This window comes from Eumetopias jubatus, unplaced genomic scaffold (assembly GCF_037043125.1).
Source record: "Eumetopias jubatus isolate StellerSeaLion01/CBP00866 unplaced genomic scaffold, mEumJub1_p1.0 scaffold_4, whole genome shotgun sequence".
Classification (NCBI taxonomy): Eukaryota; Metazoa; Chordata; class Mammalia; order Carnivora; family Otariidae; genus Eumetopias; species Eumetopias jubatus.
Genome location: NW_028274810.1, coordinates 32,412,404 through 32,438,083, shown reverse-complemented (window position 1 = coordinate 32,438,083; position 25,680 = coordinate 32,412,404). Strand labels below are relative to the sequence as shown.

General features: G+C 39.0%; 2 protein-coding genes across 2 annotated transcripts in view; one reads left to right on the top strand and one right to left on the bottom strand.

The window, feature by feature from the left end:
• Nucleotides 1–25,680, top strand: part of LOC148164506 (uncharacterized) — a 276,999-nt gene that overhangs the window by 177,053 nt on the left and 74,266 nt on the right. The gene's annotated exons all lie outside the window — the stretch shown is intronic.
• On the bottom strand, nt 1,254–25,580 carry LOC148164508 (guanylate-binding protein 6-like). Its single transcript, XM_088022366.1, has 11 exons — nt 25,392–25,580; nt 20,677–20,893; nt 19,145–19,272; nt 9,460–9,569; nt 9,062–9,258; nt 7,341–7,586; nt 6,309–6,589; nt 5,261–5,473; nt 3,715–3,817; nt 3,223–3,416; nt 1,254–1,919 (listed from the first exon to the last, which is right to left on the bottom strand). Exons 2-11 carry the CDS (start codon nt 20,864–20,866, stop codon nt 1,695–1,697), a joined length of 1,887 nt encoding a protein of 628 aa, XP_087878492.1. The 5' UTR covers nt 20,867–20,893; nt 25,392–25,580; the 3' UTR covers nt 1,254–1,694.

Here is a 25,680-nt window from a genome sequence, read left to right as displayed (position 1 = left end):
GCTTTTCACAAATTTTGGTAAGTTTTATTTTTATTTTCATTTTTAAAGTTTTTATTTTATATTATTTTAAAGATTTTATTTATGTGTCAGAGAGAGAGAGGGAGAGAGAGCACAAACAGGGGGAGCGGCAGGCAGAGGGAGAAGCAGGCTCCCCACTGAGCAAGGAGTCTGATGTGGGGCTCAATTCCAGGACCCTGGGATCATGACCTGAGCTGAAGGCAGCCACTTAACCGACTGTGAGCCACCCAGGGATCCCTAAGTTTGTATTTTAATCACCCAGTGCTCATCATCACAAGTGCACTCCTTAATCCCCATAGCCTATTTCACCCAAACCTCCACTGACCTCCCCTCTGGTAACCATCAGTTTGTTTTCTAGAGTTAAGAGTCTGTTTCTTGGTTTGTCTCTCTCTTTTTCCCTTTGCTCATTTGTTTTGTTTCTTCAGTTCCACATATGAGTGAAATCATATGATATTTGTCTTTCTCTGACTGACTTATTTCACTTAACATTATACTCTCTAGCTCCATCTATGTCATTGCAAATGGCAAGATTTCATTCTTTTCTATGGCTGAATAATATTTTATTATACATGTAATGTAATATATATTAATATAATTATTAATATAATATATTATAATTGCATAATTATAATTATACTGATTCTGTGATTGATACAGTATATTAATATAATTTATTAATATATATTTATATACTATAAATATTATAAATTATATTTGCTTCTAACACCTTAAAAAGTGTAATTCAAATATAGGAAGTAGAGGCTACTCTAGCTGAGCTTATTTAAAAGGGCAACATGAAAGTTTGTAACTTAGTTTTGAAGTAATTATAAGGGATTAAAAACCAAGGCCAAAATGAAAACAAGATTAAGATGTGAATTTTATGCATCCTGGTACTCTGATCTTAGTTTTAGGCCACCTCATTGAGCAGGCTGATGTCATTTCTAGAAATAGTGAGGAATTTTATTATAGCCAATTTCACATTCTTTTTATGATTATCATTATTAGTATTATACTCTATATTTTCTGTTATTTATTTATAAAATGGCTATTCAAGATTTCTTTATAAAAGTCAAAAGATAAGAGTATATAATGAAGAGCATGTGTCCCTTCCACCCCTGATGCCATTCAGTCCTTCTCAGAAGGAACCAGTGATACTAGTTTCTAACAGACTTTCCAGAGATATTTTATGTGTACATAGATAGGTATAATTGCACATAATAATTTTTTATAGTGAATACATTATACACACTGTTTTATTCCTTATTTCTTTATATTTTCAAGATTTCCTATGTTTTTACAAATACAGCTCCACTGTCAATTTATTTACCGGCTACATAGTATTCCAGTGTTCATACTGGCACATGTTCAATTTATATTACCAATATATAGATACAGATAGTTCAGTAATCTAATTAAGCAATCTTTTGTCACTTAAAGTAAAACCTCAGTGGATTTTATATATATTTATCATTTTGCACATGTATATTTCCTAAAAGTTAACATGCTCTATCAAAGTGTACATGCATTTATTCTATCTAATGTAGGCCAGGCATTGCTGTCCTCTTGTAGGCACTTTTTATATTTAAAACTTTTCTGGATAAAAGTGAAAAGCATATATACCAAAAATAGGCCAGAGTATATAGCCACATTCTTTAATTTCTTTAAAAGGAGAGCTGCTAATTCTTAAATAGTGAGCTCACACCGCGTATAATATTATCAACTACTCTAACAGGAGAAGTAAATATTGAAACAATTTCACTGCTAAATCTCTCCAAGACTTGTGCAAACCAGGGAGTATTATTATTTTTAGTAGCATCAATCCTATATTTCAACCGCTTTATCTCTTCATTCATCTCTTCAGATTTCTTGCTAAATCCTTCTTTGAGCAGATCATGTTGGACCTAAACAAAAAGTGAGAAGTAAAATGATCATTTTTTTCAAGAATTGCACTTCATATATAAAAACGTGGTCAAACTATCTTTGTTTTACTTCTAAAATTGTTCCTTCTTACTCAATCTAGAAAGGAGAATTTTGCAGTGAGGAATATCTCCTGGCTTGGACCTAAACGTTGAGATGAAGCATAATTTAAAGCCTTCCTAGTAGTCACACACCATTAAAGTTTTACTAGGATGCTAAGCCTGACATGAGGACAAATGTAACATGTTTCAGTAAAAAAAATTAAAATGCCAGTTGGAAGGTAGACTTGGTCTGATCACACTTAGTCCCACTTGGGTTGGTATGGTCACCCAAATAGTAGAAATGATGGGAACTTATTCGCTCTTCTAGAAATCTATCATAAACATGTCCTGATGGATAATCTCCAGAGAGAATTCCTCCCTATGCCATTTGCTAAGTCGGGTAAACTACCCACACCTGGAGATAAAATAGCAAATTTAGAAGCTATCACTTCCCTGTGTTTTTGAGTCTGTACATTTCTGATAGTTTTATGTCAGCATAGACCTACCTCAGGGTCTTTAAGTAGCAGTAGAGTTTCTGATAATTGTCAGTGATCTTGGTAAAGCAAACCAGTTGCTGCTTGTATTAAGTACATATGGATATGCAGAATTTAAGAAACAAGGCAGAGTTTCATAGGGGAAGAGAGGAAAAAAATGAAACAAGATGAAACCAAAGCAGGAGACAAATCATAAGAGACTCTTAATCTCAGGAAATAAACAGTGTTGCTGGAGTGGTGGGGGTGGGAGGGACGGGGTGGCTGGGTGATGGACATTGGGGAGGGTATGTGCTATGGTGAGTGCTGTGAATTGTGCAAGACTGTTGAATCACCTGTACCCCTGAAGCAAATAATACATTATATGTTAATTAAAAATAAATTAATTAAAAATTGCATATGGTTGGAATATCTATTTAATCAAGCCTCATGAGATCATTTTTAAATCCCCAAAATAGCAACTCAAATGCTATTTATATTCTCCAAGGGTTTGGAGGTGTCATACTCATCCTGAACTCTGTAAAGTCTACATATAGAGTGGAATTCAAAGGCTTCTTTAGAAAAGAAAGAGGAGGAGGAGGAGAAGAGGAAGGAGAGGGAGAAGAAGAAGTCAAAGGATTCAGGGTTTTAATAAGTTAGAAGCAGTTAATGGCAATGGTACGTCCTGAGCTCCATCCCTGTAACCTTCACCCATCTTTTCCGGAGGTACCAGAAGAAGGACCACTGAGCATTACCAAGGCCATGGCCAGACTTACCTTCAGCTTATGCTCCAACATCATATTCTGTTCTTTTAGTATGTTTTCTCTCTCCTTCTCCATCTTCTCTTTCAGTTGGACTATGTTTTCCTGGAGAGTCCTTTCTTGAGCCTCCATCTGCTGTTGCTGCTCCAGTAGTTTCTGTCTTAGCAGCTCCTGTTCCCTCTCAGCTGACTCCTTGCTGACTCGCTCCGCTGCCACAGGAAAGTTTGGAGAGGGAAGAAAATTAAGTGAGGATTGATCTCTACCCTCCAGAGCTCAGAGACAAAAGCAAACTGGAAGGGAAGGTGGAAAATCTCTGAATTCCTCATGAATTTCAAAATACGGGAATGGCCCCGTCTGGCTGACATACAACCACAACTCCCCTTGTTTTTAGATTTAGCAGAGTTGTGCCTCAGAAGGAGAGGACGTTCCTTGTCTCAGGAAGGTTTTACCCTTATACCTGACAGAGGGAGTTACCCAACCCATTGTGAGCCAAGCCCTGCCCCATACCTGCTATGGCCTTCTCCCTGTCAGTGAGGGCTTTATCTGCCTGCCAGATGGATTTCTCTATTGAAGCCTGCGACTGCAGAAAGCTCTGGAGGACCTCATTTGCCTGAGGAACCAAGAAGGAGCAAAGAACTTAGAGTTCCACTATGGAGATTAGTGCTGCAAAAACAAGTATGTCCATGTAATTTGTGCTTCATGCTTAAAATTCTACAGTGGCTCCCTACAAGGTGTGCAAGTGCCTTAGTGTGGCCACAGACTCCGTATCTCCTGCTTCCTGTGTCCTGCAGGCTCTCCCCTAGTGCTACTTCCTTCTCCTCACTCTAGGTTCCAGCCAGTCAGAACTATGTTCAGTTCTATAAATCCACAATCTCTGGTGTTTTATGTATTTGCTTTCTAATGTTGCCTCTAATTTGTACTGTTGCTCTCCTCTGTTATTTTACTGACTTTAACTTTAGGCAAGCTATTTTAACCTGTTGGTGCCTCTCAGTTCAGATACGTAAAATGTTGACAATAAATATAGACATTTCTTAATGTTGTTTGAAAGATTAAACTTAGGGGCCTAGGGAAACAGCTTTACATTATGCCTATAAGAAATAAGAGTCCAGTATATATTAGTTGCATTATTAATTATTATGTTTATTACTACAACCTATGTAGCCCATTTTCTTTTATTTATTTCTTTATTATTATACTTTTTTGAGTATAGTTGATGCACAATGTTATATTAGGTTGTGTGTACAAGATAGTGATTCTACAAATTTATATTTTGCTATGTTCACCACAAGTGTAGTTACCATCTGTCTCATTATATCACTATCACAATATTGTTGACTCTATTCCTTATGCTGTGCCTTTCATTCTCATGACTTATTCATTCCATAACTGGAAGTCTGGATCTCGCACTCCCCTTCACCCATTTTGCCCATCCCCCTCCTCTCTCGCAATCATCAGTTTGTTCTCTGTATTTATAAGTTTGATTCTGTTTTTTGTTTATTCACTTGTGGGTGTTTTTTAAGATTCCACTTATGAGTGAAATCATATGGTATTTGTCTCGGTCTGACTTATTTCACTTAGCATAATATCCTTTAGGTCTACTATGTTGTCTCAGATGGCATGATCTCATCCTTTCTATAGCTCCAGAATATTGCATCATATGGAGCCCATTTCCACAGATTCATATGTGTTATAACTTTGTATGCAATTGTCTATATTTGACTTCCTCTCTTACTTTTGATCATACATAAGTACAAGGATTCTTACTTTAACTTGTAAATTGTCAGCACTTGCCATATTCAGTGCTGTGTTGTTGGTTGGGAAATGAGTAATTTCTGTTCTATCTCCTATGGATTTCAGAAATCAATACTCTTTTTTTGGGAATAGACATTTCCACTCATCTCAGGAGTAAATAGCAAATAGTGGTCCTTCAAAGCTAAAGCTGTCATGATATCCCCATGCTGTTTATCACCCACAATTGGTACTCTGCTCTCAGATTATCTGGAGACCCCTTTGACTTTATTCTGTAGGCCCCCCATGCTCCCCTATTCCTCACCTTCACTCCTTTCCGGGGCACTTGTGAATAGTTCCATTCAATACTTTCCTTTGCTTCCCTGTAGAGCTTGTATCCTCCAGGAACAGAGAAAGTTCCTGCTGAAATACTTTCCATTAGGACCTGTGAAAGCTGATCAAGCCTAGACTGGCAGTATTCAATGGATGCCTCTTCATTCTGCTGCAAGAAATGCTCCTTCTTATCCTTTATGAGTTCCTACAAGGGGAAAGTAGGGGGATGTCACCTGAAGAAAGGAACAGAAAAAAATACCATTCCAAGGAATCTGGTAAAAGAATTGGTCTAACCGTGGTCCTCATGAGAAAAGCATTCTGTTGGAGAAGGACATGGAATAAAAGAGGATTCACAAGACTCGATTTACTCACAACCTTGAATACTCTCTGCAAGACTATAGGCAAGTTTCTTAACCTCCCTGGTTCTTCTGAAAGGTTGGAGTTGTATTACCTAATCTCCATGGCTCCTTGCAACTGGAGCATTCAGTGATTTTATCTTCAGTGTTATGGTGATACAACAAGGAGCAATGTAAACTGAAAATGGCCTGGAATGAGGGTGTGATGAGAGAATACTTGTTTCCTGACAATGGGAGTGTGTTGCCAGAAAACATCCATGCTCAGGAAAGACTTTTGGGTGTTGGCAGGCTTAGAATCCATAGAAATATTCAGATCAGGAGGATATCTATATTGATTTTACTTAAGAGAGATTTCTAGACAAAGTGCCTCAGGTTTGAAGGAAAAAAAAAAAGAAAAGAAAAGAAGAGAAAAGAAAAAAAGAAAGAAAAAGAAAGAAAGAAAGAAAGAAAGAAAGAAAGAAAGAAAGAAAGAAAGAAAGAAAGAAGAGAAAGAAAGAAAGAAAAGAAAAGAAAAGAAAAAAGAAAGAAAGGAAGGAAGGAAGGTAGTCCTTTAAAAACTCTCCCATGAGAATCCAGATTGCTTTGTCCTTGAGTAAGAGATGAGCCATGGGGTTAATAAAAGTACTTCTAGGTTTCATTCTTTAAAGGGAAGGGTCCCAAAGAGTAAATACTAAGACACATTACCACCAGCTTTTTCTGGAACTCCCGCTTGTCATCCTTGAAGGAGTGCTCCATGAACACTGCAATGGCTTCCCTCTCACAGTCTGCATGCACATCCAGCAGCTCCTGGAGCGTGTCTGTGGGGAGCTTCACTCGCTGGGCCATCTGCTCACTGTAGTGGTCAGAGGCCTTCTGCACTGCCACTGAGTTCTCAAGCTCAGCTAGAGTTGTCACTGCATTCTCCAAACAAGGCACTGAACCAGTATTGATGGTATCCACATAGGTCACCACCAGAGTCTTCAGCCCTGAATGAGCCAGGATATTAAAGGGATAAATATCAAATTATCACCCCATAGTATACCAGACTCTGAGACTACATTTCTGAAGTCATGCGCACTCATACCCACCACCCCCATCCCCCCACCCCATGCCACACACAGCCCTGCCTCCTCTATCTTCACCTTTGTTTTCCTATTGGCTCTTAATTTTTATGGTTCTCCAGGCCACATGGCTAAAAAATTAAAAATTTACCCTTATCTAACATACTAAAGGGTATCTGGAAAACATAATTTCCCCTTTAAAAAATTAAAAGCAAAATAGATTATATAGGTAGACAGATGAGGCAAGATAAATCAGATTATATTTATTCTGAATTTTAAAGCTTCCAATGGATAATCACTGATTCATGGGATACTATTTATTTTTGTACTCTTCTAAAGTCCCAAAATATTTTTGTATTTATTGCAAATAACACTTACCAGATGGGAGTTCCCTTGAGAAAAAAAAAAAAAAGCAGTGTGTTCTGTTTTTATCCCCAGTTAGTGATTTTTTTTTTAATCAGTGGAGGATTTTTTTTTTCAGTTAAGTGGATGACACAGATACCAGTGACAAAGTGTGCAGTCCTGGAGAGGGATTTATAAACCTTCCAAAGTGAGATAATTATAAAATATACACATCTCTTCATGGAGTATGAATATGTGTATACCTAGAATTCCATATAGAATCAAACAAAAATGCTGATATTAGGCCCCATAGAAATGGGAAAAGGAGACTCACGATTCCCAGTCACTGTGACTCCCTCTCTGAGAGTCTTGGTCCTTCCCTGGGTGAAGATGTAAGAACAAAAATTGTTTGCTTGTGTCTGGAATTGAGGATCCAGTTGATATTCAGGTATATTCTCAATATTGGCTAAAAGTTTTGTGTCGTTTATTGGCCGGTCAAAGACAAAACACTTCCGTTTTGGAAAGAAATGCCTGATGCACTCTCTGGGTAGATTGGATGCTTGGATTCTGGGATTGTTGCCTGAGGGATAGGAACAACAGATTACTGTGGGAACAGTCTTGAGGCAAAGGAGCTAACAGTTTTTATGACAGGGATTTTGATTCTTTTCTGTCTTCTATGCTTATATCACCTTTAACACAGACATTCAATACTTCCTTGAACAGCAAACTCATACCAATGGTAGCATTCTGGAGAGAAATTTGGGAAGACAGGTGATCCAGGTAAAGAACACTATGGCTAGTAACTCCAGACCTGAAAATGGTGGTACAGTTGTCCATTAGATGTTTACTGAATGAATGGCTAAAAGAATGGAGGGTCAAATGGAACTTTTTGGTCTAATGTAGAAACTGAGCTTGGGACCAAGAAAAGCCACATAAATCCTTGTGTTCTAAATCTAAAATGGCTGACCTAAAATGTCTCAGCAAACTGAAAGTGCATTGTCTCATTTTTAAATTGATGGACCATTTTAAATATATATTTATAATATATATCATTATCAAGGAATAATGGAGCAGTATTAGGAACAACAGTATTAGGCATACTAGGATACTCTGGTTATTTAAGGAAAACTGCTTTGATGCTAGAAATAATTTGCATAATGTTAGTGATTTTACTTCACAAAAACCTCGGAGGAGTAAATGTAACTAAAGCGTAATTCTAGAATGTCACCGCTACTCTACAGACTCCTTGAGGTAAAGGACTAGACTTGATTTAACAACTTTGCTCTTCTGCCTAGCCAGTTTCTCATTAAATGTTTTGGGAAAGTGTAAGTAGAAACTGAAAGCAAGAATGAATTAATCAAAATTGATCTTTCTCTCAAGATGAGAGATGAGATATATACCATTATAAATGTAACCCATTAAAATAATTTATTATTTCAAAATTATAACATGGATAAATATGTGACAATTAAGAGAAAACTATGATATAGACAGTAAAATGAATGTTCTGATAATTTTCAGAAATATTGAAAAGGTGTAGCTTGAAAAGGCATACTTCTGGTTTATTTAGAATACACATTTTTTATGTGATATATCTATATAGGCATTAGAAAATTATATCCTTTGAGATTAATATCTAACTGTAAAATATATTTTATTGAAATGTATATATAGTAATATATTGATTTTCCTTGTAATTTCATGCCTAATACATTTCGGTCAGTTGTTTTTTTCAACACAGAAAAACAGAAGCCAAACTAAGGAACATGTCTCTGGTCTTTGGAAAGTTTAAGCACCCACTGAAGTCTGGTAGCTAAATTAGCCATTATTTAAAGAACAAATTGGTTTTGAATAATTTCATTCTAGCCTAGGCTCTACTTTTCTTGGGTGAACTTAAACTCCAGTTCCTAGAGCTTTTCAACCGAACCTCAAGTCACCACTTCTACAGATTTCAATCTGGTCTTGAATACAAATGCAATGCCACAGATAGTGGACTGTGTTTAGTAGCTCCCACCCTCTGTTGGACCATCCACTGCCCAAGCCATGCTCTGATACCTGCAATCAGCTTCAAGGCATTCTCCAGGTACTCATCTTCTGTGATAGGATGACCATTTAGCTTCAGCTCCAGGGTGAAATCCCTTACAGCCCAGGTAAAGTCTGGAAAGAAACTCACAAACTCTGTGGAATCTTCTGTTCCATCCTCTTCTGGGGAGGACTTTGCCCTGATTAGTTTTGTGAGCTCTGTCACATAACTAGGGTGCAATTAAGGAAAAGGAAGTTCCTGCCCATCATTCCCACTTTTCTCTAACAAAAAATTATTATAAACACTCTGTTTTGCCCTGGGTCCCCTCTGCTCCACCAAAGGCAGCTAAGTGACAGGGAAGGAAAAACTAACTTGATCTCTATTCCCATCAACTTAATGAAACATGGTGGCTTGGTCCCTGGAAGGATACTGCAGCTGCTCCAGGGCCTGGTGGTTGATGGTGCCCAAGCTGTTGTAGACAAAGGTGCTGCTCAGAAGCACAGCCAGGGCAAAGATCCATGAGTCATTCTTAGGGTCACCCTAGAAAACACATTGTAGCAAAAGTTTTGGGAGTTTAGTCTTTAGAAGTTCATTCAGACACTTATTCTATCAGTCTTTCATTTATTATTTCAGCTAACATACTTGCCATGCAAAGAAATGTTTGAAGACAGACATAGATAAAGATGTCAACTTTGATAATTACAAAGACTTTTTTCGTGATTGTGACTTCTTCATACATAAAGAGATTCTAATCTTCACAGAGCTTGCTTTTTCTTCTATTGGATGAAATAAAGTAACATATATAGAAAAAATAGTACAGTACCTGGTGTGCAGTTAGGTATTCAATGATGAGTGTTAGCATTTATTCATTCTACATATAGCTATATAAAATATACCATAATTGCCATTGCTGGGGATTCAGATTATATTCAATTAAATTCAACAAATGTTTATAGGAAGCTACTGAATGTTTCCCACTGCTCTTATATTTAAAAACCAAACTTGAAAATGGCAATTGTTACTTTCAAAGTGACTATTTCAGAGTGGTGACAAACATCCATAACAATGAATGTAACAAAGGTGACAATATCTATAAAGATGTTAGTAATCTTATATCTTAGTAATGTACATAAGCAATGGAACCTATAGCTATAATATGAAATGAAAATTTAGAATTTTATCAAGGAAGAGCAGAACTATGAAAGTTGGAGAAAGAATATATTTTATGAAGGCTTACTGGAAGTCTTGAGCTGAGTGTTCAAGAATTGGTCAAATACAGCCATCAAGAAACACAGACTTAGTTCTCAGCAGGTCTGATTCTGTTTTTTTGTTTGTTAATTCATTTGTGTGTGTGTGTGTTTTAGTTTCCACATATGAGTGAAATCATGTGGTATTTTTCTCAGTCTGACTTATTTCACTTAGCATAATACTCTCTAGGGCCATCCATGTTGTTGCAAGTGGCACAAGCTCATCCTTTTTTATGTGTTTGTAATAATCTGTTATGTATTTATACCACATCTTCCTTATTGATTTGTCTATTAATGGACTCTTAGGTTGCTTCTATATCTTGACTATTGTAAATAATGCTGCAGTAAACATAGGGGTGCATATAGCTTTTTGAATTAGTGTTTTCACCTTCTTTGGGTAAATTCTCAGTAATGGAATTATTGGAGCATACGGTATTTCTATTTTAACTTTTTGAGAAACCTCCATACTGATTTCCACAAATAAAAAATTAATAGAAAAATATAGAATTTCTAACTCCTCTTTTAGCAGAAATGGGGAGCTGCAGAAATTTAGATACCATTGCCAAGTAAGTCTCAATGTAAGGCACAAAAGGAAAAAACATTCATTTCACCCATTAGTAGAAAATTAAAATACCAAAAAAATCCATATGAAAATGTTTGTTATAGGGCAAACACATGCTTTTTTCCCCCCAATGACTTATTTATCTATTTGAGAGAGAGTGAGCCAGGGTGGGGAGCAGAGGTAGAGGGAAAGAGTTTGAAGCAGACTCTGTGCTGAGTGCGGAGCTGGGTGGGGCTCAATCTCACAACCCCGAGGTCACAACCTGAGCAAAAACCAAGAGTCAGATGCTCAACCGACTGTGCCAACCCTGGTGCCCCCAAACACATGCTTTTATAGAATCAGCACATTCAGAGGGATCTCAAAACCTTCCAGAATGCTCTTTGGGTAGATGATGAATTTACTATAACAAATGTAAACCAACTCTTAACTCGACACCGCAAATACTTCACATGGAAGATAAATCACATTATTTCCTCTCCTGGGATGGAGTTGATGTTTCTCCTCTTTCCTACCAAGGCACCCTTATTCTTAACTGTATGTGGTACAAACTATGGTGTGCTGCCCAAATCACCTTGTAAAATTGAAGGACTGGTTCCCCCAGCTAGTGGGAGTGCTGATGGAAGACAGTTCTCAGGTGCCACTTCTTTTAACTAGAAAGGCTTCCAGAGTAGCCTTTCAGTGATTTATCAGCACCCTTGTCCCAACTCAGGATAACTCAAAAGAGGCATCCCAGCCACAGAACTCCCATGGAACTGACAGTAGTCAGCGATTGCATTGCAGTGCACCTTCTCTCCCAACTTGCTTCTTTCCCAATCAAAATTTCTTAAATCTGACTGCATATGTGTGGTCTTCTCAACTGGACTGAAGATGCTTTGGGGCAGGACCTTTACTGTGGTGACTAATATCTACAGTACTAAGCCAAGAGGCTGCAGCTCAGCTATTCAATAATTATTTCTTAAATTTAATCAAATAATTCGGGGCCCCTTGGTGGCTCAGTCCGTTGAGCATCTGACTCTTGGTTTCGGCCCAGGTCATGATCTCTGGGTCATTAGATCAAGCCCTACATCAGGTTCTGTGCTCAGCAGGGAGTCTACTTGAGATTTTCTCTCTCCCCTTCCCCCCACTCGCGGTCTTTCTCTCTCAAATAAATGAATCTTTTTAAAAAAATTGAATAATTCACCCAGTATCAAGAAATAAAAGATTTGAGGAATTCAGCTGAATAGGAATCAAACCATTCTGAACACCTAGGAACTCAACAGGAGATCGAAGAGAAGAATAGCAACAACTCTCTGAACAGAAAAGCGACCACTTTCTGGAAGTCGGGCCCTACTGCTCCTCCAGCAGGGACCCAACAAGGGGCAAAGCCGGAGAGACTCCCCTTTCTCCCCCAGGAGGAACGGCGTGAGAGTGCACACAGGGATCAGCTGGGTTTGGAGACTCCACACTGAGTAGGGTGCCAGAGATAGAAATGCTCGGTCACAGGCCGGGTGAGCACGGAGTGCGGCCGGAGACCAGGAACACGGGAGTGACTGGCTGCTTTTCTCTGGGGGCGTACTGAGGAGTGGGGCCCCAAGTTCTCGGCTCCTCCAGGCGGAGATTGGGAGGCCACCATTTTCACTCTCGTCCTCCAAGGCTGTACGGAAAGCTTGCAGGGAACAAAAGCTCCCGAGAGCAAACCCGAGCAGATTGCTTAGCCTGGACCGGCAAGGGCGGGGCAATTCCACCTCCAGCAAAGACTTTTGAAAACCACGGCAACAGGCCCTTCCCCCAGAAGATCAGCACAAACAGCCAGCCAAGACCAAGTTTACCGATCAAGGAGAACGGGAGAACTCCAGCGCTAGGGGAATACTGCACATAGAATTCATGGCTTTTTTACCATGATTCATTAGTTTTTCAAAGTTAATTTTTTTAACTTTTTTTTTGAATTTTTCTTTTTCCCTTTTTCAACCAACATCTTATCAATCCCTTTTTGAAAAAAAAATTCTTTATTTTTCATTTTTAGAGTCATATTCTATCCCTTCATAGTAGATACCCTTATTTTTGGATATATATATATATATATATATATATATATATATATATATATATATATATAAGTTGTTCTCTCTTTAAAATTTTGAGATACAGTTTCTTCTAACAGATCAAAACATACCCTAAGTCACTAGTGTATGGCTTTGTTCTAGTCTCCTGCCTGATCACATTCTCTACCTTTTATTTTTTTTTAAATCTTTCGTTTTGCAAACAACTTCTTATCAATTCCTTTTATACAATCTTTTATAATTTTCACCTTTACAATCATTTTCCATCCCTTCATTGTATCAACCCTTATTTTGTACATATATAAGTTTTTCTTTCTTTAAAATTTTAGGAGGCACCTTCTTCTAACAGACCAAAATACACCCAAAATCTAGTGTGTGGCACTGATCTATGTACTAGCCTGATCATATTTGATCATATTCTGTTTTTTTGTTTTCTTTTGTTCTGTTTTTGTTTGTTTTTTATCTTTTGCTTTTTTTTTCTTTTTCTTTTTTCTTTCTTTCCCTCCCTTTTCCCCTGGTTTCAGGTCTTTTCTGATTTGTTTAGAGTATATTTGCTGGGGACATTGTTAACCTGTTAGCATTTTGTTCTCTCATTCATCTATTCTCCTCTGGACAAAATGACAAGACGAAAAAAATCACCTCAGCAAAAAAAAAAAAAAACAAGAGGTAGTACTGTCTGCCAGGGACCTACTAAATACGGACATTAGTACGATGTCAGACCTAGAGTTCAGAATCATAATTTTAAAGATACTAGCTGGGCTTGAAAAAAGCATGGAAGTTATTAGAGAAACCCTTTCTGGAGAAATAAAAGAACTAAAATCTAACCAAGTTGAAATCAAAAAGGCTATTAATGAGGTGCAATCAAAAATGGGGGCACTAACTGCTAGGATAACTGAGGCAGAAGAGAGAATCAGTGATATAGAAGACCAAATGATGGAAAATAAGGAAGCTGAGAAAAAGAGAGATAACTACTGGATCATGAGGGCAGAATTCGAGAGATAAGGGATACGATAAGATGAAACAACATTAGAATAATTGGGATCCCAGAAGAAGAAGAAAGAGAGAGAGGGGCAGAAGGTATATTGGAGCAAATTATAGCAGAGAACTTCCCTAATGTGGGGAAGGAAACAGGCATCAAAATCCAGGAGGCACAGAGAGCCCCTCTCAAAATCAATAAAAATAGGTCAACACCCCGACATCTAATAGTAAAACTTACGAGTCTCAGAGACAAAGAGAAAATCTTGAAAGCAGCTCGGGAGAAGAGATATATAACGTACAATGGTAGAAACATTAGTTTGGCAACAGACCTATCCACAGAGACCTGGCAGGTGAGAAAGGACTGGCATGATATCTTCAGGGCACTAAATGAGAAAAATATGCAGCCAAGAATACTATATCCAGCTAGGCTGTCATTGAAAATGGAAGGAGAGATAAAAATCTTCCAGGACAAACAAAAACTAAAGTAATTTGCAAACACGAAACCAGCCCTACAAGAAATATTGAAAGGGGTCCTCTAAGCAAAGAGAGAGCCTAAAGGCAGCATAGACCAGAAAGGAACACAGACAATATACAGTAACAGTCACCTTACAGGCAATACAGTGGCACTAAATTCATATATTTCAATAGTTACCCTGAATGTAAATGGGCTAAATGCCCCAATCAAAAGACACAGGCTATCAGAGTGGATTAAAAAACAAGACCCATCAATATGCTGCCTGCAAGAGACTCATTTTAGACCCAAAGACACCCCCACATTGAAGGTGAGGGGGTGGAAAACCATTTACCATGCTAATGGACACCAAAAGAAAGCTGGGGTGGCAATCCTTATATCAGACAAATTAGATTTTAAACCAAAGAGAGTAATAAGAGATGAGGAAGGACACTCTATCCTATTTAAAGGGTCTATCCAACAAGAAGATCTAACAATTGTAAATATCTATGCCCCCAACATGGGAGCAGCCAATTATATAAGCCAATTAATAACAAAAGCAAAGAAACACATTGACAACAATAAAATAATAGTGGGGGACTTTAACACCCCCTGACTGAAATGGACAGATCATCTAAGCAAAAGATCAACAAGGAAATAAAGACTTAAATGAGGGCGCCTGGGTGGCTCAGTTGGTTAAGCGACTGCCTTCGGCTCAGGTCATGATCCTGGAGTCCCGCGATCGAGTCCCACATCGGGCTCCCTGCTCGGCAGGGAGTCTGCTTCTCCCTCTGACCCTCTTCCCTCTTGTGCTCTCTATCTCTCATTCTCTGTCTCTCAAATAAATAAATAAAATCTTTAAAAAAAAAAAGACTTAAATGACACACTGGACCAAATGGACTTCACAGACATATTCAGAACATTCCATCCCAAAGCAACGGAATACACATTCTTCTCTAGTGCCCATGGAACATTCTCCAGAATTGAACACATCCTAGGTCACAAATCAGGTCTCAACCGGTACCAAAAGATTGGGATCATTCCCTGCATATTTTCAGACCACAATGCTTTGAAAGTAGAACTCAATCACAAGAGGAAAGTCAGAAAGAACTCAAATACATGGAGGCTAAAGAGCATCCTACTAAAGAATGAATCAGTCAACCAGGAAATTAAAGAAGAATTAAAAAAATTCATGGAAACCAATGAAAATGAAAACACAACTGTTCAAAATCTTTGGGATACAGCAAAGGCAGTCCTGAGAGGAAAGTATATAGCAATACAAGCCTTTCTCAAGAAACAAGAAAGGTCTCAAATACACAACCTAACCCTACACTTAAAGGAGCTGGAGAAAGAACAGCAAATAAAGCCTAAACCCAGCAGGAGAAGAGAAATACTAAAGATCAGAGCAGAAATCAATGAAATAGAAACCAAAAGAACAGTAGAACAGATCAACGAAACTAGGAGCTGGTTCTTTGAAAGAATTAACAAGATTGATAAACCCCTGGCCAGACTTATCAAAAAGAAAAGAGAAATGACCCAAATCAACAAAATCATGAATGAAAGTGGAGAGATCACAACCAACACCAAAGAAATACAAACAATTATAAGAACATATGAGCCACTATATGGCAGCAAATTAGATAACCTGGAAGAAATGGATACATTCCTAGAGATGTATCAACTACCAAAAGTGAACCAGGAAGAAATAGAAAACCTGAACAGACCTATAACCACTAAGGAAATTGAAGCAGTCATCAGAAATCTCCGAACAAACTCAAGCCCAGGGCCAGATGGCTTCCCAGGGGAATTCTATCAAACATTTAAAGAAGAATTAATACCTATTCTCCTGAAACTGTTCCAAAAAATAGAAATGGAAGGAAAACTTCCAAATTCATTTTATGAGGCCAGCATTACCTTGATCCCAAAACCAGACAAAGACCCCATCAAAAAGGAGAACTACAGACCAATATCCTTGATGAGCATGGATGCAAAAATTCTCACCAAAATACTAGCCAATAGGATCGAACAGTACATTAAAAGGATTATTCACCACGACCAAGTGGGATTTATCCCTGGGCTGCAAGGTTGGTTCAACATCCGCAAATCAATCAATGTGATACAATATATTCACAAAAGAAAGAACAAGAATCATATGATCCTCTCAATAGATGCAGAAAAAGCATTTGACAAAGTACAGCATCCTTTCTTGATCAAACTCTTCAGAGTATAGGGATAGAGGGTACATACCTCAATATCATAAAAGCCATCTACGAAAAACCTACAGCCAATATCATTCTCAATGGGGAAAAGCTGAGAGCTTTTCCCCCAAGGTCAGGAACGCGGCAGGGATGTCCACTATCACCACTGCTATTCAACATAGTATTAGAAGTCCTAGCCACAGCAATCAGACAACAAAAAGAAATCAAAGGCATCCAAATCAGCAAAGAGGAAGTCAAACTTTCACTCTTTGCAGATGATATGATACTTTATGTGGAAAACCCAAAAGACTCCACCCCAAAACTGCTAGAACTCATACAGGAATTCAGTAAAGTGGCAGGATATAAAATCAATGTGCAGAAATCAGTGGCATTCCTCTACACCAACAACAAGACAGAAGAGAGACAAATTAAGGAGTCGATCACATTTACAATTGCACCCAAAGCCATAAGATACCTAGGAATAAATCTAATCAAAGAGGCAAAGGATCTGTACTCAGAAAACTATAAAATACTCATGAAAGAAATTGAGGAAGACACAAAGAAATGGAGAAATGTTCCATGCTCATGGATTGGAAGAACAAACACTGTGAAGATGTCAATGCTACCTAGAGCAATCTACACATTCAATGCAATCCCATCAAAATATCATCCACTTTTTTCAAAGAAATGGAACAAATAATCCTAAAATTTGTATGGAACCAGAAGAGACCCCAAATAGCCAGAAGAATGTTGAAAAAGAAAAGCAAAGCTGGCGGCATCAGAATTCTGGACCTCCAGCTCTATTACAAAGCTGTCATCATCAAGACAATATGGTACTGACACAAAAAGAGACACATAGATCAATGGAACAGAATAGAGAGCCCAGAAATGGACCCTCAACTCTATGGTCAACTAATCTTTGACAAAGCAGGAAAGAATGTCCAGTGTAAAAAAGACAGCCTCTTCAACAAATGGTGTTGGGAAAATTGGACAGCCACATGCAGAAGAATAAAACTGGACCATTTCCTTACACCACACACAAAAATAGACTCCAAATGGTTGAAAGACCTAAACATGAGACAGGAGTCCATCAACATCCTAAAGGAGAACACAGGCAGCAACCTCTTCGACCTCAGCCGCAGCAACTTCTTCCTAGAAACATCACCAAAGGCAAAGGAAGCAAGGGCAAAAATGAACTATTGGGATTTCATCAAGATAAAAAGCTTTTGCACAGCAAAAGAAACAGTCCACAAAACCAAAAGACAACCGACAGAATGAGAGAAAATATTTGCAAATGACATATCAGATAAAGGGCTGGTATCCAAAATCTATAAAGAACTTATCAAACTCAACACCCAAAGAACACATAATCCAATCAAGAAATGGGCAGAAGACATGAACAGACATTTTTCCACAGAAGACATCCAAATGGCCAACAGACACATGAAAAAGTGCTCAACATCGCTCGACATCAGGGAAATCCAAATCAAAACCTCAATGAGATACCACCTCACACCAGTCAGAATGGCTAAAATTAACAAGTCAGGAAACGACAGATGTTAGTGGGGATGCGGAGAATGGGGAACCCTCCTACACTGTTGGTGGTAATGCAAGTTGGTGCAACCACTCTGGAAAATGGTATGGAGGTTCCTCAAACACTTGGAAATAGAGCTACCATATGATCCAGCAATTGCACTACTGGGTATTTACCCCAAAGATACAAATGTAGGGACCCGAAGGGGTATGTGCACCCCAATGTTTATTGTAGCAATGTCCACAATAGCCAAACTGTGGAAAGAGCCAAGATGTCTATCGACAGATGAATGGATAAAGAAGATGTGGTATATATACACAATGGAATATTATGCAGCCATCAAAAGGAATGAGATCTTGCCATTTGCAATGACGTGGATGGAACTGGAGGGTGTTATGCTGAGTGAAATAAGTCAATCAGAGAAAGACATGTATCATATGACCTCACTGATAGGAGGAATTCTTAATCTCAGGAAACAAACTGAGGGTTGCTGGAGTGTTGGGGGGGTGGGAGGGATGGGGTGGCTGGGTGATAGACATTGGGGAGGGTATGTGCTATGGTGAGCGCTGTGAATTGTGCAAGACTGTTGAATCACAGATCTGTACCTCTGAAACAAATAATGCAATATATGTTAAGGAAAAAAAAAGATAGCAGGAGGGGAAGAATGAAGGGGGGGAAATCAGAGGGGGAGACGAACCATGAGAGACGATGGATTCTGAAAAACAAACTGAGGGTTCTGGAGGGGAGGGGGTTGGGGGGATGGGTTAGCCTGGTGATGGGTATTAAAGAGGGCACGTTCTGCATGGAGCACTGGGTGTTGTGCACAAACAATGAATCATGGAACACTATATCCAAAACTAATGATGTATTGTATGGTGATTAACATAACAATAAAAATTTTTTTAAAAAGTCAAAAAAGAAATAAAGGATTTTACCTAATATATCTCACCTAGAAGTGAACTTCAAATAAACCAGCATGCCTCATTTACTATAGTTGGATTTCTAGATTTTGCATATAGATTACAGCATTTAAATTATAAAATATCATGATGAGGTAAGGAGCAAATCCAGAATAAACAGGATTTATCTGTGACTGCCTGCCTTACCTTTTCCACATCACCCAGGCCCTCAGTATCCAGAAGGACCAGGGTGTGGTCTGGCTTGCAGGGGTGAGGCACACACCACATCCAGATGCCCTTGGTTTTGGACTGCACTGTAGAGCCCAGAGGGAAACCTGGAAGGGGAAGGGAGAAGGCAACATACAATGACAGAAGATTCGGGCACCTGGGTGGCTCAGTTGGTTAAGCGACTGCCTTCAGCTCAGGTCATGATCCTGGAGTCCCAGGATCGAGTCCCGCATCGGGCTCCCTGCTCAGCAGGGAGTCTGCTTCTCCCTCTGACCCTCCCCCCTCTCATGCTCTCTTTCTCTCTCTCATTCTCTCTCTCAAATAAATAAATAAAATCTTTTAAAAAAAAATAAAACAATGACAGAAGATTCATCTAAGTAACCAAAGGGTACAATGTCAGACTTTCTGGAATGTAAATACCCAGGCATACAAGATGGTTCTTTCTCAAATTCCTTAAGCATGTCCTACTTTGTGTGATATCTGTTTCAAGCAGGGCAGTGATGTCAGGAAATGGTCAAGATGGAGGCAAAGAGGCATTCATGAAGCAAAAAGAAAAAAAAATGGAGATCATTGGTAACCATAATTAGAGCATTTTGAAAGAATGGTGAGGCACAAAGTCAGAGAGCAGTAGATTAAATAGAAACATGGGAAAAGAAAGAGTAGAAAAAGGAAATTGAGATAATATTTTTTGCTAAAGGGATAAAAAAAAAAAGGAGGGGAGGAAGGTTGTTAATTACAACAGGGTGTGAAATCCAGGAAGGATTTTCAAGATGATAGATGTTGTGGGGCCCATGAGCACAACCGTCAAGAAAGAATTCTTGAGATATTTCACAGTGCAACTTAGTTTATTCAAGTAGCACATGGACAAGACGCATTGGCAAAAAGATACACTTTTGCTGTATGAAGCTTATATGCTTACTGCTCAAGAGGAAGGGGACGTGCAGGGAGTATTAGATCATAAATGTTTCTTCAAATTTCTACTCAAAACTACTTTCACAAGATTTCTCTGGTGCTTCTCATTCAGTTCAATATCAACTATTGGTGAGATGCACAGGCAGCCAGGAGACCCTTTCAGAATGTAGAGCCAGCACGTGTTTGAACCTTATAGGAACTATGCAGGCTACAGGTCAGCCTTCTGGGCCAAAGGTGAACATTTTTCTGCTTCTATCCCTCCTCAATAGATGTTCAAACATCTTTATATGTTGATGGGACTATCCCATAAAAAAGCAAATGTGTTTCAAGAGAGAGAGGAGATGCAATGATAAGAGCCCAGTACTTGATCAGGTTAAAAAGGTAGGATCCTGAGCATTAGTAGGAGAGATTTTCCTTAGCAGTAGTAAAACGGTGTGATAACCGATTACAATAAGAGTAATTAGTGAGAATTAGAAGTGGAAGGTCGGTTGACTGAGAGGAATTTGGTTCTCCTTTCACGTGCCCAGGGAAGAAAACTAAAGGTCTAAGAGATATAGCTAGAGATAATCAGTTGGCCCCAGACTGAGTACAACACTCACCTCGGTTCTTTCCTGCGAGACGGTTCATCAAGTAGGATTTGCCTGTACGATACAGTCCTACAATGGCCACCACCACTACTGGTTGAGAAATCCTTTCAAGGATCTGTATAGCTGTGTGGTTCACTGACAGGTGCATATTGTTGTTTTCCACCAGACAAATGGGGGCCGTCATAGTGGGTCCAGATGCCATGGCAACCTGCCAGCTTAGAAAAGCCTCCTAGTAGAAATAAGATTACAAAGTCATTCTCTGACTTAGAGTTATCCAAAACATGCATCAGTTTAGGACTAGGTGAAGCTTCTGTGATTTCTATGGAACAAAATGTAACCTAGAATTAGCAGACTGCAGAGGGCTTCCTCTATTTTTGCCCCAAATCTCTGATGATATTAGTGATAAAAGATAGGGTATTATTATTCTCCAAAGTTTTGCTTCAATAGTAATAATAAAATTCAAGCAACTGTTACTATCACTGAGGGCCTACAATATACCAGGCCCTGTGACACATCCCTTACATACCCAGCCTCACTGATACTTAGGAGAACCTACAAGTTAGAAATTATTGTACCCACTTTGCAAATAAGATAAATGAATCTCACAAAAGGTGAGTAAGACATAAAGCCAGGATTAAACCTAGACAATTGAGCAAAATGGCAAGCTAGGAATCTCTAAGCTCTTGTTTCCCCAAGGAGATATCAAAAATAACGAAAATATTGGCTAGAATAATCTTATAGTAGTGCTGTAAAAACAGTCAAAGGTCTAAAGCAACCAAGCAAACACCCAATCAAGAAAAAACCATATTAAAAATGGTAGGAAATTCTGTGATGTTTTTGCTTGTCCTTGGCCCACACACTCCCTGGTGTGGTATTAGTCTTGGTCTGGAGTAGGTGGCAACCCATTTCGCACTTTTCTCCCTTGACCCAGAGGGAACAGAGCAGACCTTGTTCATAGTGTTCTAACCTGTGTGGGGTTTAACTCTTCAGGTCTCTGTTTCATGTCACATGGATCTCAGGCAGGGGCAGGGGCTAGGAATGTAGTGACATCGATATCAAATGGAAAGAAGCACTGGCATTGGTTTCGTGGGTATTGCTCATGAACTAGAGAGAGATGGATCTGCAGATGCCTGGGGCAGGAGATTACCAGTGAAGACATAAAACAGACCATCTTAGGGGCTCCTGGGTGGCTCAGTCTGTTAAGTGTTTGCCTTCAGCTCAGGTCATGACACAGGATCCTGGAATCAAGCCTTGTGTTGGTCTCCCTGCTCAACAGGGAGTCTGCTTCTCCCTCTCCCTCTGCCCCTCCACCCCCCGCTCGTGTTCTCTCTCTCAAATAAATAAAAATAAGAAATAAAAAATAAAAAAAACCAGACCATCTCAGGCAGTAGTTCAGTTCCCACTTCCCTCCTTTAGACTGGATGGAGCAGAGCAAACTATGTTTATAATGTCCTAATCTGTTCTGAGCTGTCTGAAAGAATGGTCTTTGTTTCACCTAATTCAGATCTCAGTCAGGGAGAAGCAAGGGGCATTGCTTGGGCAAGCTGCAGGGAGACTGACTTTCAGACCCCTCTGGCAAAATATTATGAATGTGTGATATTGTGATTTACAATAAGAAGTATGTATGTGGCCTTTGTCCCTGCTCCTGACACACGGCTTCCAAACACATTTAATTTCCCAAGTGATGAAAGTTAATGGAAGTATCTTTTGTTATAATATTTGGTCTTTTGTCTTTGGTTCTAAAATAGGTCCTAAAGTAGTTCCAGAGAGAAAAAGGTGAAAGAAGTGTCTTCTGTTATACATAATAAGCACCTTTCAGCTACACCAAAGTTTATGTTAATGAGATGATTTTGGAAGAACCCCAGGATAACCACAGAATGAAGGCTGGTTGCCAAGGGAACCAACAATGTCATTAGAGAGTTGGAACTTTCAGCCTCATCTCCCAACCTCTGGGGAGCGGGAGAGGGCTGAAGTTTGAGTTAATCACCAATGGCCAGGGATTTACTCAATTATGCCTATTGAATGAAGACTACATTAAAAACCCTAACTGAAGGAGTTTTGTTTTGTTTTTTTAAGATTTTACTCATTCATTTCACAGAGAGATAGCGAGAGGAGGAACACAAGCAGGGGGAGAGGGAGAGGGAGAAGCAGGCTTCCCGCGGAGCAGGGAGCCCAATGCGGGGCTTGATCCCAGGACCCTGGGATCATGACCTGAGCCGAAGGCAGACGCTTAACGACTGAGCCACCCAGGTGCCCCAAAAAACCCTAACTGAAGGAGTTTAAAGAGCTTCTGGGTTGGTGAATATGTGCAGGTGTTCAGAGAGTGGTGTGCCCAGAGAGAGCATGGAAGCTCCACACCCTTTTCTTGATACCTTGCCCTATACATCGCTTTTATCTTGCTGTTCCAGGGTTGTATTCTCTTTCTTTCTTTCTTCTCTTTTTCTTTTTTCTTTCTTTCTCTCTCTCTCTCTTTCCCTCCTTCCCTCCCTCTCTTTCTTTCTTTCTCTTTTCTTTCTTTCTTTCTTTTTCTTTCTTTCCCTTTCTTTCTTTTCTTTCTTTCTTTCTTTCTTTCTTTCTTTCTTTTCCTTTTTTTTCTCTCTCTCTCTCTTTCTTTTTTCTTTCTTTCTTTCTCTCTGCTTTTTTATAAACCAGTAATCTAGTGAGTAAACTCTTTCTCATGAGTTCTGTAAGCTATTCTAGCAAATTACTGAACCTGGAGTAGAGATGGCAAACATAGCCAGGCAGAAGCAAGGCGACACCCTGGATTTGGGATTAGGATCTGAAGTGGGGACCGTTTTGTAGGACTGAGCCCTTAACCTGTAGGGCACGCACTAACTTCAGACTGTTTGTGTCAGAATTGCTTACTGTGGAAAATTGCCTATACATGTGGTGACCAGAAGTGAAGTATTGAGAATAGTGTTGAGAGGGGAAATAGAATTTTTTTTCCTTTTCACGGTGGAGACAAACAATAGACCATCAAAGGCCTCAAGGAGAGATTCTGAGGGAAATTAAGACATTTAAAAGCAGTGTGTATATGGGAAAATTGAAAAAGCCGCACATAAGCTCAGGGGAGAGGCATGCTCAGAAAAGACCTAAAAAGACTTTAAGGTTTCTCCCTAGGTAAATGCTAAGGCTCAATACTAAGACCCAACTAATTAACAAAAGACTTCCCTGGCACAAAACCAATATGCAAAGAATGGAAAAGGTGGCTGTTTCCATAAATGACCAATTTTCAACAGAAACAACAACAATCACAAGGCATACTGAAAAACAGGAAAATATGGCCCATTCAAAGGAAGTAATAAACAAATGTGGCAGAAAACATCCCTGAAGAAACACAAGCATTGCACATTCTAGGCAAACACTAAAGTAATTTTCTTAAATATGCTCAAAAAGCTAACAGAAAACACAAAGAACTAAAGTAAATCAGGAAAATGGTATGTAAACAAAATTAGTTCAGTCACAGTGTGGTACTGGCATAAAGATAGACATATAGACCAACGGAATAGAACAGAGAGACCAGAAATAAACCCTCCTGTATATGGTCAAATGACTTTTGACAAGCCTGCCAAGATCATTCAATGGGGAAAGCACAGTGTTTTCCACAAGTGGTGCTGGGGAAATTTGATATTCACATGCAAAAGTATGATGTTGAACCATTACTTTAACACCATATATAAAATTTAACTCAAAACATATGAAAGACTTAAACATAAGAGCTAAAATTACAAAAATTCATAGAAGAAAACACAGGAGAAAACCTTCATGATACTGGATTTGACAATGATTTTTTGGATATGACACCAAAGGCATGATCAAAATATGAAAAAATGGTAAATAGGACATCATCAAAATAATTTGCACAAAGAACGTGCAGGTAAAACAAGCCTTGAACAGCTACACTGTAATGACTGAAAGTATACAGTCCCCTCTTTATGGAGAAGATTAGAGGAAGCTCAGGGAGATGTGACAGGAGCAACTGAACAACTTTATGAAAACAGGTCTGTGGTTTCTTAGCTGTGAATGAGCCACAGAGCTTTTAAGTTCAAATTAATGAAGTGCAACCATTCGATCTTATGCAGGACTGGTTTTCAAAATTTGAACTACATGAGAATTATCTAAAGAAATTGTTAAACCCAGATTCTATACATTTAACAAATGGTACAGGTGACTGTGTAGATTCTGTGAAAAACAAACCAACAAACACCAGAGGGGGGCAGGGAGAAAGAGACAGACTTGACAACATAGTTATTTTTAACTAATAAAGATCATGGATGTGGGAACTAAATTTATTTCTACATGGAGATTTACAGAACTGTCAATCTGAAGCTTTCTTCAGTATGACTAATAGCAAGATTAGAAAGAAACTATCTCTTTAGATTGTCATTGCCTTTCAGCTCCTCGATGGGCACTGTCTTGTTCTAGGAACTGTAATGCCTGCCACAGAGCCTGGTAACTAGGGATTGTTTCCTACTTGCTGCTGTCCTGAGCTTACATCGTTCTGGGAGCAGCGCATCCACGGAGACCTGGTGTGCTTCGCTGTCATTTTGCAGCTGGGACTGTTTCCAATGGCGAAGCTGAGCTTCCCTAAAACTAAAGCCAGCCACAGAGCCTTGTGGGCCAGACAAAAGGCAGCCTGCTCCTCCTGCCCATTCCTCAGTTGTCACTTTGAATCAGAGATCAAGTCTTGAGTTCAAGACAGTGTTGCATGTAAAGGATGTACTCACATGCTATGCAGCACCGCGGGTCCTAGAACAGTTCTCAGCTGCTCACTGCTTGCTCACTTGCTCCTTCCACCTTCTATCCTCCTCTTATAAAAGCTTAAAAAAACTGAGGAAGTTAGAAATTTCTATCATCTAAATCATGTCTTAAAACCGAAATTGAAAATAAAAGTAATTCAGGCATCCTGAATCACCAGACTAGACCATAAATATGGCTGTTCAGTTCAGGATGAGATGAAATGAGGGAAACCCCAGAGTTACTCAACTGTCAGATCTTAGTAAACACCCTCCATCA